A 27,081-nucleotide genomic window follows, 5' to 3' on the forward strand; every position below is an offset into this window, starting at 1 on the left:
GCCTAAGGTGGTATCCAGAGTGTCTTTAAACCAGGCAATCCACCTACCTACCTTCTTTCCCATCCCACAAAACAGAGGGAAAGAATACTGCATACCTTGGATGTACATAGACAGCTACGCTACTACTTGGACAGAACAAAAATAGCAGAAAGACTGACCAACTTTTTGTAGCCTATGCAACAGGAAGGGAAGGAAAAGCTATTTCCAAACAGACAATCTCCAAATGGATAGGAAATTGCATACGATTCTGTTACTCCTTCCATGGAAAACCAATTCCACAGAACATAAGACCTCATTCTACAAGGGCAACAGCCACTACCACAGCCTTCTTACGAGGAGTGGCAACCAAAGACATTATTGAGGCGGCTACTTGGACCTCCGTGCATACATTTGCCAAGCATTATAATTTGCCTCTATATTCCAGATCCCGAGCAGGGTTTGCCACTGCTGTACTGCAAGAGATCCTAAACACACCATAATCTACTTTTATCCTCCTCCCCTAGTTGGCTATGGTATTCTACCCACTTGTTATGACTGCAGATGCATCCATGAAGGACATAGTACAGTTTTGTACCTACCATAAATGTAGATGTCCGAACTGGATAGCATCTGCAGTCAGGATTACCCTCCCTCCATCCCCTCTGTGGTACTCCTAGGGTGTTTACCCTTCTAATAGCTAGCTGTTGGGGGGGGGTCTTTTATGGTGTATTTGTTTGTGTATATGTACATACATGCTTATTGTTGTGTTTACCTCTATCTATTTGGAAACATTGGCATCTATCCAAATTTTAGCCTGCAAGAGGGCTACTGGCATCTGGGGCAAGAAACACTGAGGAAAATGGCGTCGGCTGATGCCTTTATACCCGAAGACCAACAGAGATGACGTCGGGTGGAGTGCGACATCAGCCGAAGCCAGACCCGGACTTTGGAATCCGGCCGACTGAAGGGCTGCCTGACGACAGGACAACCCACTTGTTATGACTGCAGATGCTATCCAGTTCGGACATCTACATTTATGGTAGGTACAAAACTGTACTTTTCCTCTCATACCCAAGGTTATTCAGAAATCGAAATGGCTGGGAAGCAAACTGATCCTCATTGCTCCTTACTGGTCTCGTCAGGTTTGGTTCCCCTTTCTCGGGCGTCTTTTCCTAGACAATCCTTGGATTCTGGACCCAGTGCCAGATCTCTTGGCGCACATGTCAGGCTCGCTTCATCCCGCTTTACACACCTTCATTTTGACAGCTTGGCTGCGCCAGTTCCATCCCTAGTCAGGCTTTATGACTTCCCACCCTCTGTGGCTCGTATCCTAACGTCGTCTCATAAATCCTCTACTAGGAGACTATATTCCAGTAAATGGAGGAGATTCTTTATCTGGGCTGAGAAAAAGATTGTTGACCTTTATACTGCCTCCATTCCAGTGGTTTTGGAATTCCTGTCTGAGCTTTTCCACCAGGGATCTGCGGCTGCCACTATCAGGGTTCAATTGGCAGCGATTTCTAATTTTCATCTAGGCATACAAGATTCTAATCTTATGTCACATAGGCTGTGCAAGACCTTCCTCAAAGGTGCCACTTTAAGACCCCCATTTCAAGAGCCTATTTCTTCATGGGATTTAAATTTTGTGCTATTCAGATTGACGTCTCCACCCTTTGAGCCTTCTCATTCATCGCCTTTGAAATTTTTGTCTTGGAAGACTTTGTTTTTGATGGCTATCACATCTGCCAGTCGGGTGTCAGAGTTACAAGCATTATCTGTAAAAACCCCTCTTATCTGATTTTTCACAAAGCCAGAGTATCTCTTCGTACTAAACCCTCCTTTGTCCCCAAGGTCTGTTCCCATAACACTTTGAACCAATCCATAGAACTTCCAGTGTTCTTTCCAAATCATTCCAATGCAGCAGAATACAGGTTTCATCAGTTGAATGTCCATAGACAGTTACGTTTTTATTTGCTCCGGACGAAGGAATTCAGGAAATCATATCAACTATGTATTTCCTTCTCCGAATCCAGGTTAGGTTTACCAGTTTCCAAAGTGACCCTCTCAAATTGGATTTCTAGTTGTATAGCTTACATTTACACCTCTGAGGGTAGACCTTTACCTTTCAAAATCAAGGCTCATTCTACGAGAGTTCAGTCTACCTCTGCAGCCTTTCAAGCCAGGGTCCCTCTTGATAATATTTGTGCAGCAGCGACTCGGGCTACCCCTCACACATGTATTACTCATTACAAATTGGATTTAACCTCCAGGGGTAGAGCATCGTTTGGTTCCACGGTACTCAGGGGTATTTTTCCTTGAGCCACCCAAGAATAAGGTGCTAGGGACGCTGTCCCATATGTAAGAATGAAGGCAAAATAGGACTATAGAACATAAAGAAGTTATGTACTCAGCATAACATTCCATGTTTGTAGTCCATCGCGCCCTTCATTCTTATGAACCCACCCAACTACCCCCATCCTGGAAGTACCTGGAGACAGACAAATATTATCATTATTTTCTGGAGACCTTTTAATATTGACTTCTTTCTGTATGTTTGTTATTTTTTCTCCTAGTTTGCAGCAAATAAGATCAGGGGATTGTACTGGTGCACCATGGGATACCTACCTAGCCACGAGCCAACTAGAAGACTTCGAGCTTGTAAGTAGGCCAAGTTGGAGCCGAGGATGAGCTCCGAACCCATATGTAAGAATGAAGGGTGAGATGGACTACAAACCTGGAACATTATGGTGAGTACATAACTTCTTTTTTTGTGTGTGTGGCTGTCAGTTTTGACCATTTGTTCCTATTAAGATGATAAAACTTCAGTATCTGTACATAATTTTGTGTGCTATTATTACATTAATAGGTTTTTATGGAGGGTATTGGGGTGTGTTTGTTTTTTCTTTTTTTTGGTTTGAGGGCTTTCAATAAAACAAAAAGTTTTGTAAGATGAGACACAGGCTCTAATGGATATGACGAGAAGCAGCTGCATAAAACTTCAACCTGCCAAACAGTGTGTGCATGTAACAAAAAAGCTGTTGTACATAAAAGGTGGGAATAACTTGTTAATACAATGTTGCTTTCGGTTTGTCTTTTCGGCTTTTCCCAGTTAGGGGTCGCCACAGAGGAACTCCGGTCTGCTAATGATTGGCCGTAGATTTTTTTTTGGTGCCGAGTTGCTAGCCCGACGCCCAACCTTCAGCGAAGGCACGCCCACTTACGCATGTCTTTCGGAGGCCACTTGACCATGAGGTGGACATGCAGACTCCACACAGAAGGCACTCCACCCGTGAATCGAACAGGAGAACCTCTTGCTGTGAGGCAACAACACTACCGTTGTACCACCGCGGCTTCGGTAATGTCTTTAAATGTCAGTGGTGTCACAGATACAAAAAAGAAAGGGTAAACTATATTAAAATGTAGACTACAGATAGTTATGTTACAGGAGACACACTTACAAAAAAGAAAGGGTAAACTATATTAAAATGTAGACTTCAGATAGTTATGCTACAGGAGACGCACAGTAAAAACTGAACATATGAATTTGATAAATAAGGGCTTTCATGATGGTTATTCAATCGAATACCTGGGGCAATGGAAATGAGGAGTAATATTAATTGCAAGAGCAGCTCCAATAGTGATAGAAGAGGATAAAAATATAGTAATGGTAGACCTGTAGTACTAAGGGGCTAGTGGCAAGGGAGGAGGATTATATTGGCTTGTATGTATATTCTACCTAAAACTGCTAAAATGGAGCTTAAGAAAATTCTGTTAGAAATAATCAGCTTTTAGCAAGGAATATTACTTCTCGGTGGAAACTGGAATTTGATTTGCAGCTGTGAAGATGTGTCTGGGGGACCCAGAAGGGAAAGTATAAAAAAGGAGGGTAGATTTTTGAAGAAATTTATGAAAATATATGCCTCACAGCAAGAGGTTCTCCTGTTCGATTCTGGGCTAGAGTGCCTTCTGTGTGGAGTCTGCATGTCCTCCCTGCAGTCGAGTGTCCTCTGAAAGACATGCGTGAATGGGCGTGCCTTCGCTGAAGGTTGGGCATCGGGCTGGCAACTCGGCACCATAAAAATCTACTTCCAATCATTAGTGGACCAGAGTTCCGCTGTGGCGACCCCTAACCCGGAAAAGCCGAAAAGACAAACAATAACATTTGGCATGGAAGATATGAATTCATTACCAGGAGTTCAGACTGGATTTGCATGTTATTCCCCCAAGATATAAAAACTGGGCTAGGCTATATAAAATTTACATTTCAAAAGAACATGTGCATTTAATTGAAGGTCTTTATGCATCCAGTAGCAATTTCTGATGATGTGCCAATAATAACTAAAATAAAAACACCACCTGTCTGTTGAAAAGAGATTCATTTAAGGAATGGGTAGTGGAGATTATTCAGGAGCTATTACAGAAGTTAGTAATTTCTTATGAAAATATAGCTAGGGAGTGGGATAAAATTAAAGATGAGTTTAAAAATAGAGTGGAAATACAAGAAAGGGCAATATGGTTAAGAAGTAACAAGAATTATTTAGAGGGACTGACAAATTTTAAAGTATTGCAGTATAGAGGAGGGGGAATCTTGCAGAACAAGAAGAGGAACAACTGCGGAATGCTAAACAGAAAATAAGGGATTACCTCGATAATATGCATGAGTTTAGAAATATTGCTGCTAAGCAACTTTTTTGATGACAACTCTAGAGTACAAAAACTTCTAGCACAATGACTCAGGCAACAGAAAGTAAAAAGGGCTGTAGCCATACTTAGGGAGCCTATATAAAAAGGAAGGTAGTGAGATCCTGTAGAGTTATTAGAAATATTTTGGAAATTCTATGAAAGTCTGTATAAACATGCCAAGTTTAGAGGTAGATGAGGTTCAATTACTAACCGAATAGGAAGAGGTGAGATAAAAATGGTGAGTTTTAACTAATTCACAGGAAAGTCCCCAGGAATAGATGGTATTCCTGTGGAAGTTTGGAACCTAGGAGGGAAAAAACTGATTAACAGTATTTTAAGAGGAGGAGAAGTACCAGCATCCTGGAAGAAAGCTGTAGTAGCTGTAATACCTAAAGAGGGTAAAGATCCAGCTTTATACAGGCCTATTTCAACACTAAACCATGATCATAAAATGCTTGTCTGTAATGGCTAAAAGAATGGCAAACGTGAGCCAAAATTCATAGATATGGACCAGTGTGGTTTTGTGGAGGTGAGCAAATATTTGACATTAACAGAATGTCTATGATCCAGAGGGAAGCAGAATGTAAGAAAATACCACTGTTGATGGATCTGAATGCAGAGAAAGCATTTGACAGAGTAAGCTGGGAATATGAGCAGTTCAATGCAAGCATTTGCATTCTCTGAAAAAATTATAAGGTTAATTAGGTTGGTTGGGGGTGGCCTAATGGTTAAGGTATTTGCCTTACAAACACAAGGTGCAAGGTTCAAGTCTCACAAGGGATAATTGGCTAGGCTTAAAATGGCTCGCAAGGGCAGTTAAGACTAGTACTAATCTATGAACCTAGGAGGATATATGAGGGATCAGAGGCAAAAATTAAAGTTGGTGAGCTCCTGTCTGATGATTTCTGCTTGAGTGGAGAAACCAGGCAGGGGTATCCACTTTCCCCTTTGTTATTTGCATTATATTTATAACCATTGGCAAGGAAAATAAGAGACTCAGAAATTCAAGGATAAAATTGGTATGGTAGTCAAGAAAAGCTGTCTCTATTTGCAGGTGATATTATTTTATACTTGACAAAACCAGAAAAGGATATTACAGTGTTGTGGAACATTTTGTGATAGTTTCAGATACTTTTAGGATCCAAAAGTAATGAAGCTAAAACAAAGACAGTAGTGGTGAATTATGTACCCACACATGAATTGGTTCACCAATATCCATATTTATTGGGACGTAATAAAGTGAAGTATTTAGGAGTATGGATTAAAAATGATTCTGGTGTGGCAGCTAAGGGTATGTGGGAAGAGACTAAACAAAAGGTAATACAAAAACTGAGAAATTGGAAACTCTGTTATATGGGTATGGGTAGTAAGATATAAGCAGTTAAAATGTTTTAGATCATTTAGTCCTGCACACAGGTCAGGCGTATTTTTATCAGCCAGAGAAGTTGTAGATAGCAATTAATAAAGAGCTAAAGGATTTTATCTATGAGGGGAAGATGGCAAGAGTCGAGTGGGATAAGCTGTTTCTTCCAATAGAACAAGACAGATTGGGATTACCCATTTTTAAGGATTATTGCGGAGCTGCACAGTTAAGGCTCGTATACATAGCATGAGATATATAATTCAAAGTAGAAGGATGATGATGAAACGGGGTAAGCTCAAGAAACAAGGAGAGACTGGGAATTTGGATGCAGATCTTTAAGGAGAATAACAATAGCTATACAGAATGTTTTATTCATGAAGAAAGTATTCTAAGAACTACTGCAACACAGGGCATGGAGGAAGGAGATTCTGATGAATAGGGATGATTACAATTAGGGATACAGACATTAGGCAAGATGGGGCTGGAATTTATTGGAACCAAGGTAGTGGGAGCAAATAACTAGAGAGAGAAACTTAATAGAATGGGAAGACACCAAGAATTTATTTAGACTGCAGGTTAGAGATTGCCTTCCCTAAGAAGGATTGGTATCCGAGTATAGGCAAAGAGAAATGGGAGGGGGGGTCCTAAATAAAAGACCAGCACTGGTAGAGTTTTTAGTAGAATCTGGAACAGGAGCTGCCATTAAAAAAGGGATCATTAGTGGAGCATATAAAATACTGCTTGTTAACTATAAGAATCTATCAGAGGAGGTTAGAAAGGATTAGGAAGAGAGATTGGATAAGCAATTCATAAAGAAACAATGAGGGAATATATGTATGTCTCCTGAATGTGCAACAAAATCTAGAAGATTTAGGATTTTTGCTTGGAAATGTTTACATGTATATTTTTATACCCCAAGTAGACTCCAGAAAGATTTTCCTCAGACAGCAAATATTGGAGGTGTGATGGGAAAGAAAGATGTAATTGAGAACATATTTTCTGGGAGTGTAATGCGTTGGCAGATTTTAAAGATTTCCTGCAGATTACTTTGTCAGAGATGCAGGGTGAACAAAATGGTGCAACTAGGGAAATTATTTTTCTGAGCTATGATACAGAATTGGAATTGCCTAGACATGGTAGGGCCATGTTGAGTCTAATTATGGTGGCTGCCAAAAAAGGAATTACTAGAAAATGGAAATCAAAGTCTAAACCAACTGTACTAGAATTAGTGAATATAGTAACTGCTATAAATCAGTTGGAATAGGGATCTTTAAAAAGGGTAGGAGCAAATTATGTAGGAAAAAATGGAAAATGTGGGAACGATACATAAGGTGGAATGAGGTGTTAAGAGTACTTGAATGAGCTATGTAATGTTTGACTGACAGTGATTGGGTAGATTATAACTAATGTATAAAATTTGCAACTAGGATTATGTCACTTTGGTTTGTGTTGTAAAATGCTTCCAGCTGAGATTGTCAGTACTGTTTGTTTTCATTTATATAAATGTATGCTTGTGTCATAAGTGATGATTTCATAAAGATGTTTCTCGTTTAAAAAAAAAAAAAAAAAGACCCGTGAATGTGTACGTTTTAACTGCAAGAACCTTCTGAAATTTTCCTTCCAATCAGTAGGATAGGTAAGCGGCACCCCTCAGTGTCTTCTCCCCCAGATTCTGAAACCTGAAGTAAGGCAGTTCATAGCTAAACTCATGAGTTATTTCTTGTCTCATAAGTTGAGCAAGCACATAGCTATATCCCAACATTTGTCTTTTCATCTGTTGATGTTTGTTTCTCTCCGCTTGTTCCACATTTAGTTATCCTAATGTCAAAGGGTAAGTTCCTGAATGTTAAACTGGTACTAGTGCAGCCCAGCATACTTTGCATCTGTCTTGCTTTTTGGTCAGAGCATGTGTTTGACTCATTTAGTATCTGCTTGGTATTACGACTTGCAGATATCTGAAAAGGAGCTTCAGGTCTTTCCTAATTGAAGAGGGGTTCATAAGTTCATACTAGGCTATCTGCCCAAGGGCATTTATAAGCCTAGCCCATAGATATGTGGCTTTCGCCACCCCTTTAGTTTGAATAAAATTATGCCTAATATTTTGCTGTGCCTCTGTCAAGCAGTGACACTGAAGTAATCCCTGGGGTATATCTGCGATCTCCCATCCATTGGTCAAGATTCCTCTTGAACAAGGCCAGCGAGGTGCTCTGCCTCACATGTACCGGGATTTTGTTCCACAGCATAGGGAGTCTCTGGGTGATGAATCTGTCCCTCCAGCACGTCCTATTAATAACCGTGTCAAGGTTTAAGTCTCCCGCCCTTGTGGTTCTGAGGGATCTAGATTTCTTGAGGTGAAGCATATTCATCAAATCTGGGTTTGACATGGCCTTATATGTCAGGCACAGGTCACCTCTGAGCAAGCGGTATGAGACTGAATAGAGCTGGAGTTCTTTCAGTTGGGCAGCATAAGACATATTTTTGAGACCCTTTATCCTTTTGGTGAGGAACTTTTGGGGCCTTTCCAGCTGCTGCAGGTGTCGGGTCAGATACGTTCGAAGGGGCATTGTACTCAATCATAGGTCTAATGAGTGATGAGTACAGGGGCGATGACCTCCCTTGATCTAGATGTGAATCCCTTCATGATCAGGTGGGCAATGTAGAAGGTTTTCCTGACTACTTTAGCAACATGAGTGTCAAGCGAAGGCTAGTGTCAACCTGGGTCCCCAGGTCCCTGATGACTTCTTCTGTGCTCAGTGGATTGCCACCTATATGGTATCTAGGGGTAACCTTGTTTTCCCGAAGGGTATGACTATGCATTTCTTGGCGTTTAACTTTAGGCCATGGCTCTGGCACCAGTTATCCGTTTCTGTGAGGCCCTTCTGAAGGATATCTGTGTCAGAAGTGTTTTGACTATGGCCCAGTTTGCAGTCATCTGCAAACTTTGTCAGCCATAACCCTCCTGCGTTTGCTTGTACTTCAGAAAAGTAGATGCCGAACAAGAGTGGACCCAGGACTGAGCCCTGTGGGACACCACTTGTGACAGGCTTTGAGTCTGACATGGCTCCAGCAACTCTGACCCTGTGGGTTCTGTCACTTAGCCAGTTTGCAACCCATCTTGTGATGTATGGGTTTACATTCAAGCTGATGAGTTTGTCGATGATACCTGAGTGGGGTATTGTGTCGAAGGCCTTTGCCAGGTCGAGGTAGGCTGTATGGACTGCCTTTCCCTCATCAATGGCCTTGGTGACTGTTTTGAAAAAGTCAACCAAGTTTAAAAGGCATGATCTGCCTTTGACAAAGCCAAACTGGGTTGGATCCAAAGTCTGCAAGTTCCCTATGTCTTTATTTATGAGTTCCATTATGATCCTCTCCATGGCTTTGCAGATAAGGCTTGTCAAGCTAATGGGACGGTAATTTCCAGGGTCGGTGGAGGCACCGCCCTTGTGAAGCGGGACCACAGTCGCCATGCGCCACTCCTTGGGTACGTATCCTGAGGTGATGCTAAGATTAAACAGCTGTTCTAATTGTGGGTTTAATTCCTCATTGAGTTCGTGGAGCACACAGCCAGGGACACCATCCGGTCCCATGGATGCTGTGTTTTTTGCCTTGGAGAGAGCAGTTCTCACCTGGGCGTTTGAGATGTTTGGGGGGCTACAATCCTCTGGTATAGATATCTCTCCTTTTGGGGATGTGAGGAAGTTTGCACTGAACCTGTCAGCCAGTATGTTGGCAATGTGTGTAGGTTCAGTAATCTTCACATCATTTTGGACTTATTCTGAGCATATCTGGGAGTTTCCTCCTAGGTTTCTAACATAGCTAAAGAAGGCCTTATGATTGTCTTTTGTGTCCTTGGTGATTTTTCTCTCAAAATTAGCCTTGGATGATTTTATGAGAGCTCTTAGTTTTTTACTTATAATGATCAAAGGTGTCTTACCTTTCAAGGATTTTGCTCTATCTTGTAGTAGCTTCCTCCTTTTGTTGTAGAGCTTATTTATGGCTGTGGTCCACAAGACTGGACGCTTGCCTTTGGTACAAAGAGTCTTAGTTTTGTTTGGGATTGCCTGATCCATGCAGTCCCGTAGGTGCTGGTAAAAGGCATTTGTAAGTGATTCAGCAGTTTGAGTAATGTTTACCACTGGCTCAGGGGCCTTAAAGGAGACCACACTAGTAAGTGTGAAGTCGGCTTTTGAAAAGTTTTTCACTGTGGTCTTTTTTATTTCAGGTGGAGGCGGGATGAGTACCTCCAGCGAGATTAGTTTATGATCTGATCTCACCAGTGAGGGGTATACTTCCGGTGTTGAACATTGTGATCCCATGTTTGTGATGATGAGATCAAGTATGTTTTCTCCTCTTGTGGGGATGGTGACTAGTTGTTCCATGGCATTTGAGTTTATGAACTCCAGGAACCTTTGGGCTAGAGAGTTTGGGCTTGAGTAGTGTTCCCAGTCTATATTAGGGTAGTTGAAGTCACCTAGTATGATGGTGTTTGGAGATACATTTATCCCCTCCAGTGTTTTCAGGAAGGCCGTGTGAGGTTCCTGAGTTTGAGAGGGTGGCCTGTAACATGCTACAAATTGCAGAGCAGTCTTGCCTATGGTTAATTGCACCTGGATGGTCTCCGATGCATCGATGCGTTGCCACCAACCTTGAGGTGTGGGTGTCCTTTATGAATATGGACACCCCCCCTTTTGGTGTTGTCCGGATTTTGGGGCCAGAACGCATGATATGAGGTGAAACCTGTTAGTGCTGGGGTGCTCTCAGGAGCCTTGAACCAGGTTTCTGTCACAGCACAGACATCGATGTTCTCCATACTGAGAAGGGCCTCGAGTGCGTGCATCTTGAGATTGAGACTTCTGGCATTGAGCAGCATTACCCTTAGTTTTTCCTTTTTGTGTTCTAGGGTGGTAGGTTTAGAATTTGAGCCTTGCCTAAAAAAGGCACTATGGGGCTGGCAAGAGCCTTTGCCAATATCCGGAAGCCCAGGGGTGACAGGTGCAAGCCGTCCCTTGCGAAACAGCGTGGCTTGTCCAGCATGTCATCCCAGGCAGACAGACATTGGATCCCCTTTGAATGACACCAGAATTTAAGCCAATTATTAAAGCTGATCATCTTATCACTGTATTGTGGCATCATTCTAGGTGAAGGTAGGATACTGCTCAAGGTCAGGGTCTTACCTGCTTGGGCTACATAATCAGAGAGCTCCTCAATGTCTCTTTTCATGTAGTCCAAGGAGGTACGTCTCAGGTCGTTGACACCAGCGTGGACAATGACTGAGTCGTACTTGTACCTGCTGTTGAGAGACCTGAGTGCTTGCGTTATGTGGCGGATTCTAGCGCCCGACAGGCAGCTTACTGTGACCTTCTCCTTACTCAGTCTGGTGAGCGGGACGTCAGTGTGTCTGACTATGGAGTCACCAATACAGAGATAAGATGATCAGCTTTAACAATTGGCTTAATCACTGGTGTCATTCAAAGGGGATCCAGTATCTGTCTGCCTGGGATGACATGCTGGACAAGCCACGCTGCTTCGCAAGGGACGGCTTGCACCTGTCACCCCTGGGATTCGGATATTGGCAAAGGCTCTTGCCACCCCATAGTGCCTTTTTAGGCAAGGCTCAAATTCTAAACCTACCACCCTAGAACACAAAAAGGAAAAACTAAGGGTAATGCTGCTCAATGCCAGAAGTCTAAATCTCAAAATGCACGCACTCGAGGCCCTTCTCAGTATGGAGAACATCGATGTCTGTGCTGTGACAGAAACCTGGTTCAAGGCTCCTGAGAGCACCCCAGCGCTATCAGGTTTTACCTCATATCATGCGTTCGCCCCAAAATCCGGACAATACCAAGAAAGGAGGAGGGTATCCATATTCATCAAGGACACCCACACCTCAAGACTGGTGGCAACGCATGATGCATCGGAGACCATCCAGGTGCAATTAACCGTAGGCAAGACTGCTCTGCAAATTGTAGCATGTTACAGGCCACCTCACAAACTCAGGAACCTCACATGGCCTTCCTGAAAACACTAGAGGGGATAAATGTATCACCAAACACCATCATACTAGGTGACTTCAATTACCCTAATATAGACTGGGAACACTACTCAAGCCCAAACACCCTAGCCCAAAAGTTCCTGGAATTCATAAACTCAAATGCCATGGAACAACTAGTCACCATCCCCACAAGAGGAGATAACATACTTGATCTCATCATCACGAACATGGGAGCACAATGTTCAACACCGGAAGTATACCCTCACTGGTGAGATCAGATCACAAACTAATCTCGCTGGAGGTCCTCATCCCACCCCACCTGAAATAAAAAGGCCACAGTAAAGAACTTCTCAAAGCCGACTTCACACTTCTAAAGACTAGTGTGGTCTCCTTTAAGGCCCCGAACCGCAGAAAACAGTACTCAAGCCGCTGAATCACTTACAAATGCCTTCTACCAGCACCTGCAGGACTGCATGGATAAGGCAATCCCAAGCAAAACAAAGACTCTTTGTACCAAAGGCAAGCCCAGTCTGGTGGACCCCAGCCATAAACAAACTCTACAACAAAAGGAGGAAGCTACTACAAGATAGAGCAAAATCCTTAAAAGGTAAGACACCCTTGATCACTATAAGTAAAAACTAAGAGCTCTCATAAAATCATCCAAAGCAAATTTCGAGAGAAAAATAGCTAAAGACTCAAAAGACAATCATAAGGCCTTCTTTAGCTATGTTAGAAACGAGGAGGAAACTCCCAGATATGCTCAGAACTAGTTCAAAATGATGTGAAGATTACTGATCCTACAGACATTGCCAACATACTGGCTGACAGGTTCAGTGCAAACTTCTCCCCTCCCCAAAAGGAGAGATATCTATACCAAACGATTGCAGCCCCCAAACATCTCCAGCCCAAGTGAGAACTGCTCTCTCCAAAGCAAAAACACAGCATCCATGGGACCTGATGGTGTCCCGGCTGTGTGCTCCATAACTCAATGAGGAATTAAACCCACAGCTAGGACAGCTGTTTAATCAAAGTCTTACCTCTGGATACGCCCAGGAGTGGCGCACTGCAACTGTGGTCCCACTTCACAAAGGCGGTGCCTCCACCGACCCTGGAAATTACCGCCCATTAGCTTGACAAGCCTTATCTGCAAAGCCATGGAGAGGATCATAATGGACCTCATAAATAAAGACATAGGAATTTGCAGACTTTGGATCCAACCCAGTTTGGCTTTGTCAAAGGCAGATCATGCCTTTTAAACTTGGTTGACTTTTGAAACAGTCACCAAAGCCATTGATGAGGAAAGGCAGTCCATACAGCCTACCTCGATCTGGCTAAGGCCTTGATACAATACCCCACTGGTATCATTGAAAACTCATCAGCTTAAATGTTAACCCATACATCACAAGATGGGTTGCAAACTGGCTGAGTGACAGAACCCACAGGGTCAGAGTTGCTGGCGCCATGTCAGACTCAAAGCCTGTCACAAGTGGTGTCCCACAGGGCTCAGTCCTGGGCCCACTCTTGTTTGGCATCTACTTTTCCAAGTACAAGCAAACACAGGAGGGTTATGGCTGACAAAGTTTGCAGATGACTGCAAACTGGGCCATAGTAGAAAACACATCTGACACAGATATCCTTCAGAAGGGTCTCACAGAAACGATAACTGGTGCCAGAGCCACGCCTAAAGTTAAATGCCAAAAATGCATAGTCATACCCTTCGGGAAAAACAAGGTTACCCCTAGCTACCAAATAGGTGGCAATCCACTGAGCACAGAAGAAGTTATCAGGGACCTGGGGACCCAGGTTGATAGTAGTCTGTCATTCGACACCCATGTAGCTAAAGTGGTCAGGAAGACCTTCTACATTGCCCACCTTATCATGAAGGGATTCTCATCTAGATCAAGGGAGGTCATAGTCTCCCTTTACTCATCACTCATCAGACCAATGATTGAGTACAATGCCCCATTCGAATGTATCTGACCCGACACTTGCAGCAGCTGGAGAGGCCACAAAGTTCCTCACCAAAAGGATAAAGGGTCTCAAAATCTGTCCTATGCTGCCCGACTGAAAGAACTCCAGCTCTATTCAGTCGCACCGCTTGCTCAGAGGTGACCTTTGCCTAACATACAAGGCCATGTCAAACCCAGATTTGATGAATATGCTTCACCTCAAAAATCTAGATCCATCAGAGCCACAAGGGCGGAGACTTAAACCTCGACACGCTATTAATAGGACGTGCTGGAGGATAGATTCATCACCCAAAGACTCCTATGCTGTGGAACAAAATCCCGGTACATGTGAGGCAGAGCACCTCGCTGGCCTTGTTCAAGAGAAATCTTGACCAATGGATGGGAGATCGCAGATATACCCCAGGGATTACCTCAGTGTCACTGCTCGACAGAGGCACAGCAAAATAATGGGTATAGTTCCCCATACTAAAGGGGTGGCGTAAGCCACAAAACGATGGGCTAGGCTTGTAAATGCCCTCGGGCAGATAGCCTAGTATGAACCTATGAACCTATGAACAATGACGAGCGTGTCTGGCATTGTGTTTGGCCTTAAGGGCTGTGACTGTTTGACACTCTGACTGTGAGGTCTATGTGTTGCATGTGTTTGGTCCTGAGGTGGTAGTTGTTTGGGTGTCTGCTTTGGTGGCCTATGCTGTTTTGGTAGATTTTTGATCAGAGCCTCCGAGTATGTCTTTGTGTGATTATGTGTATGATTTGAAGTTGTGATGGTACTATGTGTGACTGGGTATGTAGTGTGTGTGGTTACCTTCTCCTCCTGTCTGGTCTTGCCAGTCCTATGTTGAGAGAGCTCAGCCTCCAGTTTGGCCGTATAGTTGCATCTCTCGCATGTATTTGTGTTTTGTGGGAGAAGGAGAGGATGGTCTGTGTACATGAGGCAATTGTAACATTGCCTCAATATTCCCAGGTTCACCAGTTGAGCAGGAGAGGACACTAGCAACTGATCCCTCGACATGCTAGAAGTAATAGATAAAAAAACTTACAAAAGACTCCGAGGGATGTGGGTTCTAGGCTGGTGGGGTACTATCTATAATAAAAGTGCTTTATCAAGGTGCAAGTACTGTAGGGAGCAAGTGCTAGGCTTTACAGATAGAGAATAGTCTACTTGGGAATCAAGTAGAGATGAACTTTTTAGTTATAGGATACGCTGGTTAGATCAGCAGTACAGTTCGAGGAAGGTAGTTATAAGGGAAAATTTGAAGAGTGGAATTTAGGTAGCCCGAATAGTTTAACCTTGTTTAACCGCCGCTGCTCTTGTGTGCAACAGTGACAACTCCGCGCTAATTCGCGCTAAATCGTGCTAAAGCGTGCTTTATAGCAGGGGGCTGTAAAAAACAGGAAATGACCCAAAATGGCCAACAAATTACTAGTTGCTGTTTCTAACCACTCCTCTGAGGACAAACAAGCAGCTCAGTACTCCCCACTCCCACTGGTGAGTAAAGAAACTACCTCTGGCCACACAAGAAAATGGAGGAACACAGAAACCAAATACAAAGCCCAGGGATCAGCAAAATCTGATCACTGGAACAACTAGCTAGGAAAGTTTAGGAAAGGAGAAGTATTTTTTTGTTTTTTTTGCAAACAGACAGAAAAAATGCAGTAAATGCTTTGTTTTTCGACTAAATTGCTATCAAAGGCTGGTACACTTGAGTGTATTAGCCTGTTTATTACTTTTAAGCAAAACTTTAGCCAACAAGTGCAATCAACAATTTAAGCACAGAAAAACAGGAAAATAAGGTAATAAAACAGTAATATAGGCACAAACAGTAGTCGAAAAGCCCAAAAGATCGAAAAATGCAAAATAAAAAGTTTAAAAAATACTTATAATCAAGAAAGTTGCTTTTTCTGCTCTCTGCTGGCTTAGGAACTCTGCAGGGTACCACGAGGAGCTATGCCAAGTTCTCTCTTTCCCCTCCAGGGTGGGGGCACAGGGTACTGAAAAAAGAACACCAAGACAGGCAAAATGAGATTTATTGGCAGCATGGTTTTGCAGATGGCTGTCCAGGCTTCTTCTATTTCTGTTGTACTGTACATGGCTTTCCCTTTGAAGATTGTTGTAGTCCCTCTGGAGCCTTCTTATGAAGTGACTTTTGAGACAAAGATGCATCTGACCACTGGATGTTCTGCTGCCATTTTGATCTTTTGCCTTTAGCACTTCACTGTCAATGGTGGACCATATAGCTTCTCCCCAGGCATGTAATTGACTGTTGGTCTTCCCTTTAGACTTCTTATTACTACTGCTAGTGAGAAAAATGCCGGTTTGATATTTGAAATGGAAGCAAATGTGGCAGTGTCCATGGCCCCAGAGACAACACTGATCTCACAGTGTCCCCTGCTTGCATCAAATGACCAAGTTTCTAAGGTGCCTGCTTTTCTGGCTAAGGGTCAGTTGTTTTCCCTGCCCCAGCTATTGATTATCTCTACGTCTGCTTCTTTAGCATTGACCCAAGTGTTATGCCAGCTGTTGATGGTGTGCATTGTTGGCTCCCTTAGTTTCAGTCCTTGATATGCCAGCATTTCAAGTGTCATGTCTAATGTTGGCTCCTCATTGTCAGCACAGATATTGCTGGACTGGGCTAGCTGGAGTTTGGACCTCTGATGTCAGTTCACCAAGTGTTTGGGATTCCATTTCAGATTGCCCAGTTTTTGCATTATTGTTAGTGATTTTGACTTTGTTCTGTCAAATGTCGCTCTTATGTCAAAAATAGTCTTCCAGATGGTTAAATGGGGGGGGGGGCACCTCGCCATTCAGTAGCTTGAGGGACTTCAAACAGCCTTTTTCATCATAAGAAGTATCTTGGTGGAATGTTCCAGGCTTGTCTTCAGTAGACATTAGCTATGTCTGTCAGCCAAGCAGTAACTGTTCTGTAGGTATCTGGAGACCACTCAGTGGTGACGAAAAGGCCATAAATCTGCCCTTCTGCATCTGTAGATTCCTTGAGGAAGAAGAACACTTCTAAATCTTTGTCCCCATTTGAAAGGCAGGAACTTCTCTATGGTAGTGTTCACTGATGAGGGAGAGAATGTCTTTTTTTTTTTTTTTTTCTCCTCCTGAATATCGTAGTTTTGGATAAACTTTCAGGGCAATGAATGACAAGAGCTATTGACCACTAGAGTTGTTTTTCTTCCCGTCCCGTAATAATTTCATTCCAGATCTCATTTCTCATCTCTCGTGGGATTCCTCACCCAGACCTGGACAGTCTGAAGCTTACAGCTTGGCTGCTCCAGTTCCAGTAATTATTAGTGTTCCCGGTTTGGCTTCTCCAGTTAAAAACATTCTGGCGGCGGCTCATAAATCTTCTACCAGAAAAGTATACTGTAGCAAATGGAAACGCTTCTCTATTTGGGTGTCGCAGTGGAATATAGATCCCTTTACTGCTCCAATCCTGACTATTCTGGAGTTTTATCCAGTATATTTCATCAAGGGGCTAGTTGTTCTACCATTAAAGTCCAACTGGCTGCCATTTTGAACTTCCATGTGGGGGAAAACATGGCTTCCTTAGCCTTGTCTAGACTTTGCAAGACCTTCCTGAACCGGCGGCACCTGTAGATTTGCAGTTTCTGTCTTGGAAAATTGCCTGTCTGGTAGCAATTATCTGAGCCAGGAGGTATCGGAACTTCAAGTTTGTCCAAAGCTCCATATATGGTGTGTCATAAAGACAGGGTTTCTTTGCGCATGAACCCTTCCTTTCTTCCAAAAGTGGCTTCTGAAAATAATATTAACCAAACTGTAAATCTTCTGGTTTTCTTCCCAAATTTTAAAAGCAAAGGCAAATACAAGTTAGATGTAAACAGACAACTGATATTCTGTTTACACTGAACAAAGCCTTTCCGTAAATCAGATCAATTGTTTGTGTTTTATTCCAAACCATATTTAGGTAAACCAGTCTCCAAGCCACCATTGCTAGATGGATTTCCCAATATATTAGTCGGGCATATTATAACAAAGGCATCTCTCATCCGTGTGTGATCAAAGCCCATTCCACTAGATCTGTGGCAACTTCAGCGGCTTTCTGGTCTAGAGTGTCGCTGTATGATATTTGTTCTGCAGCTACTTGGTCCTCATCTCAGGCCTTCATTTCCCATTACAAATTGGGTGTAGTGTTCCAGAGTAGGACATCATTTGGCTCCGCGGTGTTCCAAAATATCGTTCCATGAGGGCCACCCAGATGTTGGTAGCTGTAGACTCTGTCCCACAGGTTGAAGATCAAATGAAATAAACTACTTCAGATAAAGAAGTTCTGTACTCACCATAATGTTCCATCTGAAACGTTATACTTCATTTGTCTTTAACCATCCCTCCCTCCTTCCCCCTGACCTTATCACTTCGGTTCTATTTGGGCATATAGGACAGGTACACTTTGTGGTTCTCCACGTGGTACTTGGTTTGATTGTGTTTTAGTGGTAATGTGATTTGGTTGGGCTTATGTTTCCTGGTTCAACAAACTTGATCGGAGGGAAGGAGATGGAGGGGCATTATGGGGAAAGGGAGGAGCTTGGAGCTCGGATCAGATGCTGGTGATGCGGCCGTCTCGGATATGATCCATATCTGAATACCTACAGGTTGAAGACAAATGAAGTATAACTACTCAGATGAAACGTTATGGTGAGTACATAACTTATTTTTTGTCTTTACCATTGTTGCATATTCAGAACAGTTAATCACAGTAACTAAAAGAAGTTAAAATTCTGTGTTTTAAATAATGAGTACTGTATTTTGTTTTTCAAACACCCTTATTGATGGAAACAAAGCATGGTAGTGATTAGTATGCTCCGAGGTCATCATTATTTTATATTGATAGACAAGTTTGCACCATCTCTGGAATAGACTCCACATACATGTGAAACAAAGTACGCCACTGACCCTCTTCAAGCGCAACCTTGATGAGCGGATGGGAAACCAAAAATTTGTCCCAGGGGCTCCACCTATGTCCTTCATTGACAGGGGCGACAGGTGCTGATTGAGGTTTCTTTGCTGGGGATAAACTCTTGGCTAGGCTTGTAAGGGCCCCAAGGCCATTATCCTAGTATCCTCCTATTAGCACCTGGGTAATGTTTAGGGCAAGGAAATGAGTGGGATTCACAAATGACACATTCTTTATTTTTAGTAATACTGAAATTATCTTTGTGTAATATGCCTAGAGATGGATGAGCCTTTAATATCCAGTCCTACAATGTAACTGAAGAATTTTAGACAAGATTAGCCATTTTTTCATTTTAAAATGTTTCCTGTTAACTTGGTGAAGATGTATTCCATGTTGCCCCCCCTCACCCCAGTCTTTCCAGGAGAAAGTTGGCTGCAGTAAATGTATTTACAGAGAGAAGCTGTATGGTCCCTGTCTACTTTCTTCATTTAAATTCTGTCTGTCCACTTGCTCAGATCTGCTGTGAGTATAGAATGGACTAGTTAACCAGAATATGAATTGAGTAGTTAAATTTTACATGTTAAGTTGTCTATCTCGCCTTCATTCTTGCTGGATGGGTTCGGAGCCGACCTCGGCTCCGACTCGGCCACTCTAAAGCTCGAGAGTTGGTTCCACCGGCTCGAGGCTCCCCTTATATCCCACAATGCTAGGCGAGAGTTACCTCAGATCTCGTTTGCCGCTACAGCTTCGAGGTTGGTCATTCTACCGGTTCCTGGTAAGTTTTAGCTTTTTCTATAAAAAGTTACTCTTTTACCCTTTTTAGTTTAATTATTCTTAAATTAGTGTAGTTCATTGAACTTTATCCCCGAACCTAATTTTTTCCCGTTTCTTGTTAAAAGAACTTTTAGTTCTTCCCTTTGGCCTTAGGCCTTCCCTTCCCTAAGGGAGTGTTTGTGTAGTGTACTACTGTTTATTGTACTTTATTTTTTAGTATTTTTTTTACTAAAGTTTGTTATTCTGACAGGGTATAACTGGTGTGTTTGAGTGTGTGTTTGTGTTCACCAGTTAGGCTATGTCTAAAGAAGCAAAGGTCTCAGTTCAAGAAGTGTGATGCGTGCTGTCAGAAAATGTCTCTGACAGGCGCTCACACTTCTTGTGTCTATTGTCTGGGGCCTTTGCACCTGCAGGACTCCTGTGCTGTCTGCCATGGCTTCAGCCCCAGGGTCCTGCAGGAAAGAAAAAACAAGCTCATATTGAGAGGCTTGTTGAAGCCTGAGGATTCCCTGTCTGTCTCAACAGGGAAGCCCTCCAAGGCATCGAGGTCTTCGGCTCCGGCTTCTGAGCCGAGACCTCAGGTTGTTCAACCTTTGCCTTTATCGGCTCCGGCTGGAGCCGATAAGACTCAGTCCACAGTTTCTGTGGCTTCCCGGCTCGGCGGAGCCGAGGTTATCGAGGTACCCGTGTCGGCTCCGACAAGATCTTCGGAGCCGACAACCAGAAAGAGGTCTAGGTCACCTTCTCTTGGCTCCGTTCATTCGGCTCCAGGATCTCCCCTGCTGTCTGAACGGAGCCAAAGGTCTCATTCCTCTAGGTCATCGAGGTTGTCCGATCATGACCTTCAGAGGGTGGTGAGTCGACTACTCAAGTCTGAGGCACTAGCCCAGATGCTTCAGAGCCCGACTCATCAGTCGGTGCCTATCCCGGTCCATCAACTCCTTCCTCCTTCGACTCTCTTGAGCTCGGAGCCGGGTCGGGTCGGAACCGAGACTGTGGTCACCTCGGAGCCGAGACAATTGTCTTCGGCTCCGTCGTCGGCTCCGTTTTCTTCCATGGAGGAATCTCGGCGCCGGACTTCCCTCGTCGGCTCCGAGGGTGAGTGGCATCGGACCCTTGTCCGACCCCCTCTCCCTCTCGGTGCTTCGGCGCTGGTGAGTTCGGCTCCGACATCGGCCTCGGAGCCATCACTGTCGGTGCCGAGGGGGGTCCTTAGCTCCTCGGAGCGGGGGCCTCTGGCTCTGCCTGACAGGGGTGCTTTCGAGGTCATGCGGAGTGTGTTAGAGCCTGGCTCTACTCCACAGTCGGCTCCGTCAGCCCCTCCCTCTATGCTGCCTCAGGGTAAGTCGACTCACTCCCTCATCCCGGACCGCAGAGAGCCAACTCCTCAAGAGCTCCCCTTGGGGATTTCATCCTCTTCCGAGGCCTCTCCTGATTTGGCAGAAGAGCCCCCTCGGAAGAGGAAGTGCAAGAGGAAGCACATTGACTCACCTGAGTCTATCACGTCGGACACAGATCTGGATGATTCTGAAGGTTCCCCCCGTTCCCCTTCTGAAGATGTCTCATTTGCAGACATTCTGGAGATCCTTAAACAGAGGGGAAATTGGCCAGCCCTCAACCCTTCGGAGGACGAATCTGTGTATCTTGAGGCGTTTGGCTCTCGTCCTTCCACCTCCTGGGTGTCCCCCTCGACCCCCTCATGCAGGTGGTTGCTAAAAGGCATGGACGGCTCCTGATTCAGTGGACCCCACTCCCAGGAGACCCTCCAAATTCATCACAGCTCCATCAGACAAGGAATTTTTATCAAAAGGAGTCTCTGTGGATGCTATGGTGGTAGCTGCCGCCACAAAGAAGGAACTGGCTGATCCTTCAGTGCCTGTCCATCCACCTAACAAGGAATCTAGGTCCATGGATAGGTGCAGGAAGCGGATGTTCTCCTCAGCGACATTTACTATCGTTCGCTGAATTACCTGTGCCATTTCACTCGTCTTCAAAGGGACTTGATCAAAGAAGCGAGTGAAATGCTGAAGGACCCTACAGCTGCGGGTTTCAAGAGAAAATGAACACGCAGCTGGCTATCCTTAATTCTATTTCCAACTCCTCCATCGCCTCCTCTCTTATGCGGCCGATGGAGCGAGCAGAGCCGCAGGAACAGGGGTAGCCTTACGTAGGCACGCCTGGATGCGGCTATGCAATTTTATGGAACCTTTCAAGGCGTCTTTCACGAACTCCCCTTTTGATGGATCATCTCTTTTTGGTCCACAAGTGAAAGAAACCCTGACTAGGTGCGAGACTGATGGCAAGACCCTTTCTGCCGTCTGAGTCCGTTTTTCTACTCCTTCTAGGCCTTACCCCAAAGGCCAGAAGGGGGGAAAGATGTGGTTCCGCAAACAATCTCAAGGGACTTCGCCTGACGCACAGAGTCGGTTCCCCGCCAGAGGCAGAGGGGGGAACAACAATGGTAGATGTCGCCCTAGAGGCAGAGGGGGTCCGCAGAACCAGGGCAATCGAGAAACGTCCTCCGATAAGCCCTTTCAGCATCCCTGAGGTGTTGCCCGACTGCCCATCTTCGGAGGCAGTCGGGGGAAGATTGTCACTGTACCCTGAAGCCTGGCTATCCTTGACACAAGACAAATGGGTACAGTCCATCATTTCCGAAGGTTATTCTATTCCCTTTCTTCGTTTTCCAAGTCAGTCAAAAAAATCCCTTCCAGATGTTCCACCCGCTCAAAGGGATATAGCAGCTTTAGAAATTTCAAAACTGCTTGCAAAAAGAGCTATTCAGCCAGTGCCAGCAGACCAACTAGGATCCGGAATCTACTCAAGGTTCTTTTTAGTTCCAAAGAAAACAGGGGACTGGAGACCAATTTTGGATCTCAGTATCTTGAACAGATCGGTCAAGAAAACAAGATTTCGGATGGTCACGCTGCAATCCATTCTTCCCCTATTGGGAAAAGGAAACTGGATGTGCTCTATAGACCTTCAGGACGCGTACTATCACATAAAAATGAACAGGCGCTCCAGAAGATTCCTCCGCTTCAGGCTAGGAACCAGTCATTTTCAATTCAGGGCCCTGCCCTTTGGTCTCACCACTGCCCCGGTGTTTACCAAATGCATGGCAGTGGTAGCTTCTCACCTGAGACGACAAGGATTCCAGGTGTTTCCATATTTGGACGACTGGCTCCTCACAGCTCCCACCAAGCATCTCCTTCTGATGGCCAGAGATTACACTTTTCGCGTCTGTCAAAAACTGGGTATCTCAATAAATTGCGAAAAGTCTGTTTTGTCGCCTTGTCGTACTATTACCTACATAGGCGCAAATTTAGATACTGTAAACATGTCTGCAACACTAACGAACCAAAGGATATCAGACATTCAAAAATTGGTATCACTACTTCTCAACAACAACAGAGCCAAAGCCAAGTTAGTTCTAAAGGTGTTGGGAATCATGGCAGCGGCCATACCCCTCCTTCCATTGGCCAGATACCACATGCGGATCCTTCAGTGGATGCTCTTTTCTCAATGGTCATACCAGGAACTTCCAATGTCTCACACCATTATGATCACGCAAGCGTGCAAAAGCATCTCATGTGGTGGATGTCTTCCCCAGCTCCTGTTGGGGAGACCATTTGTTCCACCTCCTCCGGTTGCTACTCTGACAACGGATGCCTCCCTGATCGGGTGGGGGCATTATCAGGGCAGGACAGTCCAGGGCACATGGCAACCAAGCGAATGCCACTTGCACATAAATGTTCTGGAGATGAGAGCGGTGCTTTTAGCGTTGCAAGCCCTTCAACACTCTCTTCCCTTGGGAACGATTGCAATCCAGACAGACAATATGTCTGTAGTGTGGTACATCAACAAACAAGGCGGAACCAGATCATACCCCCTGTGTCGAGAAGCACTCAGACTGTGGCAGTGGGCGATTTCTTCTCAGCGTTTTCTGATAGCAACGCACATCCCCGGGAAGTCCAATCACATTGCGGACAAGTTGAGCAGAGCTATTCTCATGCCTCACGAGTGGTCTCTGAAAGACTCTGTAGTGAGAGAGATTTTTCTCAAGTGGGGTCAGCCTTGCTGCGATCTTTTTGCTACTCCCCAAAACAGCAAGTGCAGAGAATACTTCACTCTATTCCCTTTACCAGGCCAACCCAGCAGGGACGCGCTAGTCCAAGTTTGGCCCGGGGACTTCTGTATGCATTTCCTCCTTTCCCACTGATCTCTCAAGTAATACAGAAAGCTATCACTCAGAAGGCCTCATTGATCCTCATTGCTCCTTACTGGCCTCGACAAGTGTGGTTCCCCTTTCTGCATCGATTTCTTTTGGGCGACCGTGGAATCTGGACCTAGTTCCAGATCTTTTGATCCATCAGTCGGGTCAGTTTCATCGCTCCCTCCCTCTCTGAACCTCACTGCTTGGTTCCTCCACTTCCAACCGTAGCCAGGCTTCCTCAATTATCTCACTCTGTTAGAGATATTTTGATAGCTTCCCATAAATCTTCCACTCGAAAGATTTATTTGAGTAAGTGGAAACGCTTTTCATATTGGGCACAAGGAAAGAACATAGATCCTTTCACCGCTTCCATCCAACTAGTCCTTGATTTTCTTGCTGAACTCTTCCATGCAGGTTCATCTCCATCTACTCTTAAGGTTCAATTGGCAGCTATTTCTAATTTCCATGTGGGTATTTCTGAATCCGCCCTAATGTCCCACAAACTCTGCAAAGCCTTTTTGAAAGGAGTTTTTCTTCTCAGACCTCCTGTAAGAAATCCTCCTTCTCCTTGGGACCTAAATTTAGTTCTTGCTTCTTTGATTCTTTCCCCTTTCGAACCTGCAGCTTCATGTTCCTTAAAGTTATTATCTTGGAAAACTCTCTTTCTGGTGGCTATTACATCAGCTAGAAGAATTTCAGAACTTCAAGCACTCAGTTGTCGTTCTCCTTACCTTGTGTTCCATAAGGACAGAGTTTCCTTACGAACTAACCCGTCCTTTTTGCCTAAGGTGGTTTCAACATCAAATCTAAACCAGTGCATTGACCTCCCTGTCTTTTTCCCGGAGTATTCAAATAGATCTGAACAAAAATTACACTGTCTGGATGTTCATAGTCAATTAAGATACTACTTGGACAGGACGAAACAATTCAGAAAATCTGATCAGCTGTTTGTCTCCTATGCGGAAAGCAGAAAGGGACTTCCAGTCTCTAAGGTATCTTTATCCAGATGGCTAACATCTCTGATTACCCTTGTTTATGAGATTAGACACCAAAAACTGCCTAATAAGCCTAAAGCACATTCCACCAGAGCTTTGGCTACTACTCTAGCCTTCCAAGACAGACTGCCTATTGACACCATTTGTGCAGCGGCTACTTGGACTACTCCTCACACTTTTATTTCCCATTATAAGTTGGATTTAGCTTCTAGACATAGAGCTAATTTTGGTTCCACTGTTCTCAGGAGTCTGTTCCGTTAGGCCACCGGGACAAGGTGCTAGGGACGGTCCCATCCAGCAAGAATGAAGGCGAGATAGACAACTTAACATATAGAAGTTATGTTCTTACCATAACGTTCCATGTTAGTTGTCTTCTTCTCGCCTTCTTCTTGCGTCCCACCCTCCTTCCCCCTGGCCTGGACAGACCTAGAGGAGTTGTGATCGTGACCTCTCTTTCTACCACCTCTTTCTTAGCTATATGCTATTATGCATATTTCTTGTTTCAGGATGTAGGTCACCCTTCTTCTCCCTGTTGTTAGAGGTGGACTCTGTTTATAGTTATTCTGTTATATACTGTTACTATCATAAGCTGGGGTTAGCTTACAAACGAGATCTGAGGTAACTCTCGCCTAGCATTGTGGGATATAAGGGGAGCCTCGAGCCGGTGGAACCAACTCTCGAGCTTTAGAGTGGCCGAGTCGGAGCCGAGGTCGGCTCCGAACCCATCCAGCAAGAAGAAGGCGAGAAGAAGACAACTAACATGGAACGTTATGGTAAGAACATAACTTCTATTTTACGCTTTTAAGAGAAAGGCAGAATGGTGTGCTTCTGCTGGCCAGCTGTTTGAATTCTGAAGGACACATACTTTTGAGTATTTGCTGCTAGACAATGATTAGTGATACGGAACAGTTAATCTGCTAGAAAAAAATGATTGCATGTATGTGTGTCTCTTGCAGGTTGCAGAGAGAATAACCCAGCTGCAAGAAGCACTGTTGCACTGTGGGAAGTTCCAGGATGCTTTGGAGCCACTGCTTAGCTGGTTGACAGATACTGAGGATCTCATCAGTAATCAAAAAGCTCCATCTGCAGAGTACAAGGTGGTGAAAGCACAAATACAAGAACAAAAGGTATGATATTGCATGAGAATAGCTTATATACTGTTAAACTATTTTGGTACGGAGATGTACATTGTTGGTCAAGTTTCAGGATCTTTGCTTCAGGCGTTCAGGCCTTCTAATGCACTGTTGAGTAGGTAGACATGAAATAATTTTGTTCTCCATTGTGTTTACCCCACTGAATTTTGTTACTTATCCCCCTCAAAGTCAGTCATCCCATTCATCCTGCATCAATGAGTTGAGTGTTGACCTTAAGGAGCTGTCATTCAGGCAGTCAAGGTTTGAAGATATTCTGCCATAACATTCTCTGTGGATGCTCAGCTATGGAACTGAAAAGGGGGATATGCAATGAACTTTTCACACTGGTTGTCCCTTTCTTCCATAAGGGACATTGCCAAAAACATCCCTTGCCCCTTCCCTCAAGCATAGGAACTGGCATGCCTAATGTATGCTAGAGAAATTACTCTTCCTTGTGTGCTCCATGAGGACCTTCAACTGCAGGAATGGCAGGTGGGCAACATTCCTTCATGCCTTTCTCTACTCTTCCTGGCTTATCCAGTAGTGAGCTGCTGTTCAAACACTGGTCACCCGACTCATAGAGCTCCATCCCTGTGCACCACAACACCAGACTAACAAAGAAATTTTATGATATAGTTTCTTTTCATCTTTTTAACAATGCCATTTAGAATGTGATTTGGCTGTCAGCACGGTGATCACGTGGACAGAAATGGACACGTCTTTGGAACCAGAAAATGGGAAAAAACTCATGTTTGCTGAATCATGTGATGTGTATACATGTACTAGTTTTTGCATCAGTTTGAGGTTTTGTTTTCTTCACATATTTAACTTCTAATACTCAAACTTAAAACTGAGTAATCTGTTTTGGCCAGTATCCTTTTTACATTGATATACTTGGAGGAAAAAAGTTGGCAGTCATTGCATTTTTGTATACTTGCTAACTCAACCGTACATAAGGCAAGTTGCTATCTGTGATGTCAGTTTTCTGGTTGGGTTTGATCAGAAGAACATTGGGGGTGACTTGCACAGTTAGAATTCAGCTTTGTCTTTCTGGAGC

The 27,081-nt window shown here is 44.1% G+C and overlaps 1 protein-coding gene across 1 annotated transcript in view; it reads left to right on the forward strand.

Moving 5' to 3' along the window:
* Nucleotides 1-27,081, forward strand: part of LOC122792184 (microtubule-actin cross-linking factor 1-like) — a gene marked incomplete in the record, with an annotated part of 3,579,694 nt that overhangs the window by 2,537,779 nt on the left and 1,014,834 nt on the right. Inside the window, 1 exon segment of the mRNA XM_044059907.1 lies at nt 25,848-26,018. Coding sequence (XP_043915842.1) covers nt 25,848-26,018 — 171 coding nt within the window.

This window comes from Protopterus annectens, chromosome 1.part2 (genome assembly GCF_019279795.1).
Source record: "Protopterus annectens isolate FY-2018-M chromosome 1.part2, PAN1.0, whole genome shotgun sequence".
NCBI classification, from domain to species: domain Eukaryota; kingdom Metazoa; phylum Chordata; order Ceratodontiformes; family Protopteridae; genus Protopterus; species Protopterus annectens.